This window comes from Tigriopus californicus, chromosome 6 (assembly GCF_007210705.1).
Source record: "Tigriopus californicus strain San Diego chromosome 6, Tcal_SD_v2.1, whole genome shotgun sequence".
Classification (NCBI taxonomy): domain Eukaryota; kingdom Metazoa; phylum Arthropoda; class Copepoda; order Harpacticoida; family Harpacticidae; genus Tigriopus; species Tigriopus californicus.
In genome coordinates, this window is record NC_081445.1 from 13,595,863 (window position 1) to 13,605,066 (window position 9,204).

Genomic DNA, 9,204 nt, shown 5'->3' on the forward strand with positions numbered 1-9,204 from the left:
CCGCAAAGTGCGCAAAGCTTTCCGAATCATGGGGCCGCACTGAAGGTAGATCTCGAATGGCTTGAATGTGAGCCTTTCGGATGATTTTTCCGTTGCCATATCGCCGGTAAATGACGACCAGCGCCTGATAATAATGTTCCTCAGTGTTGCTAAGACCCTCTATCACCTTCTAACAAGCGGGTCCAAGGCTAGCTCTAAGTAATGCCATCTTTTCTGGGCTGATTTGTTTGAGCAGTGAACCAGAGAATGAAACATATTACTCCAACTTAGAAAATCCAACGGCTTCCCGTTATAAACCATCATCTCTGTCTTCAGGGAACTCTGAGCGCCTTGTCCACCGGTTCCAGGGCCTGGGTGAGACATCCATGAGGTCTTGAGATCTGAGCTTGTATTCAGATTTTCCGCTTGTCTCTCGAACCTGAAATCCTCTTTTCGTTCTCCCCATTCAAGTTGTTCTAATTTGTACTTCAATTCCTCCACCTTGCCTCTGGTGGCGTTCAAATCTTGAACTACCTTTTCAGTATGAGCTTGACTCCTTTTGATCTGGGTTCGCAATCTCTCACGTTCCTCGGCTTGAAGCTGACGATATTGAGTCTGATCTGATTCGAATTTTGTGGACGATTCATCCGCTCTGGATTCCAAATGGTCTTGAACATCTGCGACCATGGACATGACTCGGTCCTGTTCCGCGGCGAAGTAATCTTCTATCCTTTGCAACTCATCCTCTGCCACATCGGATATTCTGAAGGGTTTGATGATGTCTTCCAGGTCCTCTAGTATGGTCCTTACGTAGCTAACCTTTTGCTTCAGCTGTTGTTCTGGAAGTTTGAACAAAGATGGCTAAAGATAAGAAAAACTAACCTAAACTGACCTAACCTAACCTAACCTGACCTAACCTGACCTGACCTAACCCAACCTTTCGGCTGCAAGGGCCTGGGGGCGCCTAGGCCGCGGCGCAAGCCTGCGGCAGCTCGGTTGCAAGGGCCTCGAAAACAGTGTCAGCTGACAAGCAAAAGGTTAGCTACCTAAGGATGATAGGGCAAGGGCGTTCTTCTTGAAGCAAATCCTGGCTCTTGAGATGATTTCGGCCGATCCCATCATTTCTTGGATCACTTTGATCTGGGCGGTGATCAGCCTCTTGACAGCAGCCATTCTTTTGCCTAGATCGATTAGGTCTGGATTCTGGGGGTCCTCGGCTTCTTCCTCAGTCCGAAGGGTCACCTCTCCGTCCTGGGGTTCCGTCATCTTTCTGGAGGGGTGAGGTCTGTTTCACTTTCTTAGGTGATCGCAGATTCTTGGCACTCCCTCTTCATTTGATGACAATCCACCCACTCCCAGGAATCCGGTATTAGATCCGGCTCGAAGGACCACGATGTTTCGACGATCTCCCGTCACCAATGATATTAATGGACTGTATTTTAAACGTAGGTTTTTATTCTCCTTTTACACTTCTTTTTCTTGTTCAGTACCCATGCCTTTGTTTTCTTCTCGCTCTTATTTTGTACACACTCCTTTTCCGGATTTTTTCCCGCCTCTTCCCCCGATTGGTCATAACCAAAAGGGCGGGAAATTCTGAATGAAAGAAGGCCCGACAAGAAAAACCCAAACATATAAATATCGATTCTCGTTCAATCAGAACTCGTTAATTAGTCTTTGGTTTTTACTTGAAGAGAACATTGAACAATCTCGGTTTGATTCCAAAGTTGCCGTTTTGAAGCTCGTGTCTTCTGAGCAAGACAAAATTCCAAGAAACAAAAAATAGACGACCTGAACGAGATGGCAAACTTGCATAAGTTTACGAGAGTTATTGTTCTTTGATTTCAGGTGTACCGGGGTACACTTCAAGGCGCTATTCCGGGATTGCAATTTTACCACAATAATATATTCTTTGACCTCTCGTACTACCTTCTCTTTTCGCAATTGCGGTACACAACTAGAGTTCCTCAAAAAACCGTTGCATTTGGAAATGTGACTCGTGGGTTCGACCAATTGGGCTGGATAGCGGTGTTCACCACTTTGGGGTGCTTCGCCGTCACATTTCAGCTCATTTTCTATGTATACAAGTTCAAAATCAAAGACAAGTCGTTATACAACAACCCTGGGAACCCTGTCGATTTTTTCTTGCTAACTTTCACCACATTTGTGGAACCAGATAAAATCAGCTGGTTTCCTACTTGGTCTGCAGGTATGTAAATTCGTGCATATAGGTTTAAACGTATCCTTAAGCGAGTTTTCCAACCGCTCATACTTCTGAGTTAAGGCTTGGACGTTACCCAGAGTGAGCATCCGCTCACCACTTTCCCCAGAGTATTTTCATATCGGTGAACGTGCAAGCCCCTGACTCCAAGGTACGACCTTAAAAAACTGGCCTGTTTTCCACAATTTCTGAACAATTCTTTCAATTTTGGGACTGGATTGTTGGGACTGGCTCAAAGCAAAGCCCTCCCTCGGATGAATAATGAGTAAGAGACAGGCTGAATGATAAGTTTACACAAAACTATTACTTGTTAAAAAGGAATAATAATTAGACTTGACACAGGACACTTCAGCTCATGCATAAGATGAGAATTACTGTATGAAATCATATTGATAAGGTAACAGAGGATCTGGCATTACCGAATGATCGAATCTAAGCCATTCCTGTTTTTTTCCTGTTTTGGAGTTGAGAACAGTCGCATTTAGTTTGTTGTTGTTCTTATCTCCCAGGAATTTCGAACCCAGGTGTGACTTCCTCTGTTGCTCCTTGGTTGCTGTGCACGTGTAGTGTTCGTGTTGTTTGTGTGTTGATGAATGAATGGGAATTGCCATTCATTCAATCAATTAGGTTTGGTTTTTCACGGCTCTTTGGTAAGACGTAATTACTTTTTTTTTGCGGACTTCCTTACCGCTACTGGGATTGGAATCCCAGCAGTTCAAGACGAGAAGATTATTCATTTTACTTGACTTTTATTTATATATATTATTCGATCGACCAACGAATTAGAATTGGCTTTAAAACCTAATACGTTTATTGCTCGTTTATGTCTAGCTTTAGCAGTTTCTCTCTGATTTATAGTATAGTATTTCTAGTTCCAAATCGTTATGTGTAGTTCTTTAGTTTATTTGTATTGGTCCTTGACAGTTCTTGGTCTCTTGAATTAGCTGCTCATTGATAGCTCCTTTGCATTCATGATGGAAGCTATTTTTTGGAAAAGTCAGCAAGGAGGCTAGACAATGTTTGGACTTGGTCTTAGCTGAGAAGGATCCTTCCGTAGTCAATAAGCCCTTTATTATAGAGTTATAATATATATAGTTATATATATAGTTGCTTGAGTCAATAAAACCAGGGTGCTGCTTGAAGAACAGGCTCAGGAAGTCGACTGATTTGACCAATGTAGAGGTTGAAGTAGTACCTCCTCTTTAAGAAGGGCAGGAAAAGTTTTAGACAAAACAGTCTGTCCTGTTTACCGGAAGCAGCCTTGTCCTGAAGAAGGAAAAGGCTGTCAGTTTGACCTTCCTAAATGGTGTCAAAAACTTCTCAAGTTCGGCCTTGAGAAGTACAATAGTAAGAAGGGATGTTCAAAGGTAGGTTGTCCTTTTTTTTCACCCGTACATGTGCCGTCAGTCCATGAGACTTAAGACGTGCTTTAATGTACGGTATACCTTTGTCCTCGAAGAAGGGACGCAAAGAAGGTGAGAAATAGGATAGCTCAAAATCGTAGTTTTAGAGCTGAGCCTATTCCTTAACCTAATCCCACCTCCACCCCCTTCCTTAACCCATTTAACTTCCTCCCTCCCTCTCCTCCTACCCCCCACCCTCTCTCCCAATTCCCTCCTCTTCCTTCAAATACCCAATCCACCCCTATTCCTATAAAAACCCTCCTCCCTAATATTCCTTGCTCCACCCCTAATCCCAAAATACGTTCCTATTCGAATGTAGCTGCCCAACCCATTTCCCAAAACCAACCGTCTGCATTAGATCATGCTTTGCCTCCAGTAGAACTTAGCTTTGCTGATAAAGGATTTTTTTACAATTTGAGGGGGTTGTCCAAGATCTTGCGACAAACAACACAAAAGTTAAGATCTTTGAAGAACTAGTCGTTGAGAGAGAGATTTCATTCATCTCTATAACAGAAACCTGGCTTCGGCCAGGAGTCTTAGATGAAGAACTAACCAAAATTGGTTTCAACTTACTTTGTTGTGATAGGATACGCCCTGGTAATCCCATATTCACACATGGGGGCGTATGCCTATATGTTAGGAATGATTTGCACATTAGTCATGTACCAATGTCGAATGGAGAAGTAGAGGTCTTAGTTTGTCATATCCGAGGGCTTGATCTGTCGATTGTAACAATGTATAGACCCCCTTCTTGTTCAGTAAGCTCTTTAATGTCAGCTCTCTAATCCACTGGAAATGAGTGGGATCCGGCAATTTGCTCAAAAGTTTTCTTTGTAGGGGACTTCAATTTTCCGGCTAACGTCATAGAGTGGGAGGCTTGCCCTGATGGGTATTTTCCCATTTCGAAATCGACATCTTAGTTGTTCGAAAAGGTGGAGGAGTTTGCGATCTTGCACAATTTCTCTCTGCATGTTGGTGTAGCCACTAGAGAGAATAGCGTTCTCGACTTGGTCTTTTCCAATGACCCTGATCTGATCCAGTATGTCCATGTGACGCTTAGTAATCTGTCAGATCATCATGTTCTCGAGATAGGGTCGACCATTACTCAAAATTCAGCTTGCTCTAGAGTGAGACCGGCCAAAAAGATCGGTCTGGCGATGTTCAAATTCAGAGATGAACATTGGCTGTTGATTGTAGAAAGATTAGAAGAACTGGACCTGGTTTCAAATCTGAAACAGGAATCGTTCATACACTTAGCCATAAGCAAGATGATTTGGTTGTCAATCGTCATAAATTGGTACATATTTGGGTACTACATAAATAGTCTAGCTCCATATAACTACATATAATCACCTAACCTGGATTATTTTTGCATCATAACATGAAGTCATCTAAAGTGCGACATGAGAAAAAAAATTCTGATTGTTTGAATATATCTACGGTTTGCCGAAACATTTCAATGATATGAGAATGGTAGGTGGGCCTGGGAATGGACTTTACTTCAGATTTGATGTTTGGGATAGATTTTGGAATAATTTAATTACTTTTGCAACAGAACACCAAGTCATCTTAAAAGTTACCTGAGTTGAAGTTGATTAATAATTGAATGTTTCTACGATTCGTCTATACTATTTAATGATACAAGAATGGTAGATGGCCTGGGATTGGAGATTATCTCAGATGTTATTGTTGGGGCTATATTTTGGAAGAGGATATCAAACGTCATGAATTTGTGCACCTTTGTGTGATGCATAAATTGTCTAGCCCCATGAAACTATTTTCCACAAACCTGGATTATTAAAATTGTTGATTGATTATTGTTTATTGCATGGCCACCCATAACACGTAAGAGTGTATAGAGGGTATAGGCAAGAGACAAAGGGGGGGAAAAGGGGAGGAGAGGACTATGGGGACATTTAGGCAAGCTCTGGCAGGTTCCTTTGTTTGCTGGTACCAGTGTCAGCGATGCAAGTTTGGGGCTTCAAACACGTTCTTGAGAAGCTGACCCTTCTTTCACATTACTTTATGAGGAATGGTCAGCTTCGTCAAAACCAGTTCGAAAAGCCAAATTTGCATCACTGGCATTGGTAGGCAAGTTTCTTTGCTGGTACCAGCGCTTGCCTAAATGTCCGAATGACTAACTAGTATAGAACAGCAGCCGACTAAATTGACACATGAGTGGCCTTTCTTGTGAACGACGTCAAAACAAGACTCGAAAGGAACAGAAATCCAGCTTCTTCAGGGCCGTTTTGAAGGAGGTACAAGAGGACGTCAGTCGAGGATCGAATGGGGGGTTGGGAGCGTATTCGGAATACCTTTGAAACACTGAAACCATGAAAGTATTTGATGGTTATGCACTTAAATTCATGAATAACAACACCTAAATCACACTTAGTTCAAATTGGCCTGTCACAACAATTACTTCATATGCAACGAAAACCCCTTTCGCTAGTCCCAAATTTATTGAGTCTGTAATTTTCACGAGAATCAATTGAGAGTACCACCAGGGGTACATGTAAATGCTCCTTGAATACGATTTACAGGGTCAAACAACCTTGCACGTGTACTCGTACCTTCTACTTAATAATTGCTAACCAACCCCAGACACGCGTTCAGTGGTTCTCTATCTTCACAAGAAGTAAGGGGACAGTTTTGAATGAACAGTAAAAGTTGTTTTGGGGGGGACTCCAGGATACATTGTATTTAGAAGTACCCCAGGTTTCCCATAAGCCTTTGTTTTTGTGGGGAACTCAAAGATGACGTGCACCCATGTATTGTTGCATGGAAAACAATTGGGATTATTGCATTCAGTTGTGTTGCAAGAGATGACTATTTTTGGTAGGTTCATCGAAAATTGACAACTAATCAGATCGGTCGAATAAGATTACGTAAGAACAACGTCAGGCGTATCACAATTAAGGGTGTCTACATGCACCTAAAAATTACGCAATCGGGAAATCTCCGACATCTTTTGGTGTTAACCAGAATTGAAATTTGCTTTTTGCGTTTCCATTGAGTGTTACCACTATTTTGATGAAATTTACAATTTGAGCCCATCATAAGCACCTAAACATTATGTTCTTGTATGCTTCAAATAACTGCTTTGTCCCTAACCAAGAGGCTTTGGTCAGTTTAGCCTTTGGTAACACTTTTTGGGCTGGGTTAAAGAATTTCTCTGTCCCACCCAAAAGTTAGCCTAAATACTAGACCAAAAAAGGGTAAACTTCAGTTTGTCAAGGTGGCTCTTTTTTTATGCAATTGAAGACTCTGCATCCCAAGTGCAACATCACGTTAACTTTAAAACTCAAAATCTGACCCCTGAAGACCACTTGTACTTTTTGCTTGGTTATTTCAAATATAGTTACTGGGGGGTATTAACATTATTGAAATGCTGAGCTAAAACTAAGAAACTTTCCCAGCTTTTTATTACAAACGGTCCCATTTCGGTGTTGTCACTACGTTTAGATGATAAAACGAAAGACTTTTGTCATTAACATGTATGGTACACAAGGTCCAACATTTCCAATTTGAATGTGAGCTATATGTCATGTCGATCGTTGTAAATTGAAATTGGTGCATGGTTTTGGGTGCAAATCAGATGGTCACGGCTGACCTGGAAGCCCATCTTCGTCGGTTGAAAACACTCCGACTTGCAGTTTGTCTTTCGATCTGATGGATTTTCCACAAGTGCACTGGGCACAGCCTACGTTGAATGGATACAAGGGAGGCAATATCAGGTGCACCCGTTCCAAGACGGCAGGTCCCATCAAACAGCACTTGAGCGGGGGCCAACACATTAGTTTTACGCACCTTTGGAAAAAGGCAAACAAGAAGAGAGCTCAAGCCTTTGCAAAAGCCTTGGCCAAGGCCCCCCTCTAGTCAACTGTGCGACCTGCGATAAGCCCTTGATACAATAGACTTTGTTTACAGACGATATTGTCTTGATAACAAATATGCTTCCGCTCTTCTTTATTTTTAACCTATCACGTTGTCCAGGCTTTGCTAATTAGGATGCACCATATACCTAAATGTTGGTCCCTAGGGACAAGGGTGAGCAAGATCACACGACAGACTTTGGATGATCCAAATAATGCTCTTTTCGTAAAAGTCTTTTCAATTTCGATTTCTATAAAGATCAAGGTACCAAAGATTTGCGGACTATTTAAAAATAGAAAAAAAGTTATAGTGATGCACTGATAAATTGAAGGAAAAGAGTGTCTTAAACGCCGGTTTGAGAGTGATTTCACTCACTTCCTTCGTGTGCTTAAAGTACAAGATTACGACGTCAATGACTTACATCTTCCGTTGGCACCTGGGGCAACTTTCTCAATCTAAGTTCCATGATACGAACTATGATATCAGATGGTGAAGCATTTTTTTTTACATCTCTAGGTAAACTTGCGACTCTGTTTTGGTCAGTCTTTGCCCTCCTTGTGGTGAGTTTCTACACCTCCAATCTCCGAACGAATCTGATTGCACCCAATTTAGAGCCGGAGATTAACAGTCACGAGGACGTTCTTAATTATGGCAAGATTGTACATATTGATCACATTCTATCCTTCCTTCTTCAACTCACAGTTTCGCCCGCTTTTGACGAGGTCCTTCGTCGAGTGAAAGAACAAGACAAATGGTACTATCCAGTTGAGGCCGAGTTGCTTGAAGCTCATGTTAAAAAGGCTGTGTTAGAGGATGGAGACGTATATTTGGCCACAGCAGAAAACATCCTTTACACATATCTGTTGCAAGACACCTTGGGATTTCCCCATCTTAGGATATCAGACGACAGCTTGGTCAACTTTTACATGTGTCTTCGGTTGACTAAGTTCTCTCCTTACACTTCGGATATCAATAAGTGGTTTAACACATATCATGAATTGGGCTTATACAAAATGTTTTTGAACAAGCCTATCCCAATTAAGGCTCTTGCTTCATATGGGTCGACAGCCCAATATGAATCATCGGACAATTTGAGGATGAGTTTAGAAATGTTGTGGACCTCCATAATCCTCTTGGTAGCAGGATACGTAATCGGCGGCATGATTTTTGTCATTGAGATTATGATGACCAATTCTTCGAAAAGAGTCGATTATTTCTCGCACAGAATGTACCATTAAGAGGTTGATTTAGCGTTTTATGTTTTAACCATAATTCAGTGAACGAGTTGAAGCTCTCCAAATCATCCGTGGTACCTACGCTATAAATAAATCACATTGCTTTGCTAGTGTAACAAGCCATGATTCTTCTATAGATCATTTTCAAGAAATTTATGTTTTAAATTTACCAATAGAAGTGAATGACAAAAAATATCTCGCTATCGGGGGGGGGCCTTTGGTCATTTATACAGATATTTAAAGAAATATATCTCATTACGCGGGTAATGCCATTTTTTGTAAGATACATAAACTCGTTAGCTTCAGATCAACGAAAAAGCAGTTAGGAAAAAGAAAGGTTAATCAGAACGTCCGGTTGATTTTTTCATCAACCTCAATTCAGCAGGCCGTCCGTTACATGAAATGCTTTTATGCATGTTCCCAGATTGAAAGCACGACTGTGTTTTGCTAGACCGTTTAAGGACATAAATAGACATGAAAGCGTTATTTCATG

General features: G+C 41.5%; 1 protein-coding gene across 2 annotated transcripts in view; it reads left to right on the plus strand.

Annotated features, from left to right (window-relative positions):
• Window positions 1-8,973, plus strand: part of LOC131882641 (uncharacterized) — a 12,670-nt gene extending 3,697 nt beyond the window's left edge. For both annotated transcript variants that reach the window (XM_059229855.1, XM_059229854.1), the window contains 2 exons: window positions 1,825-2,185; window positions 7,993-8,973. In XM_059229855.1, coding sequence (XP_059085838.1) covers window positions 1,825-2,185; window positions 7,993-8,714 — 1,083 coding nt within the window. In that variant the 3' untranslated portion in view covers window positions 8,715-8,973. The remainder of the gene's footprint in view (window positions 1-1,824; window positions 2,186-7,992) is intronic.
• The last annotated feature ends 231 nt before the right edge of the window (window positions 8,974-9,204 follow it).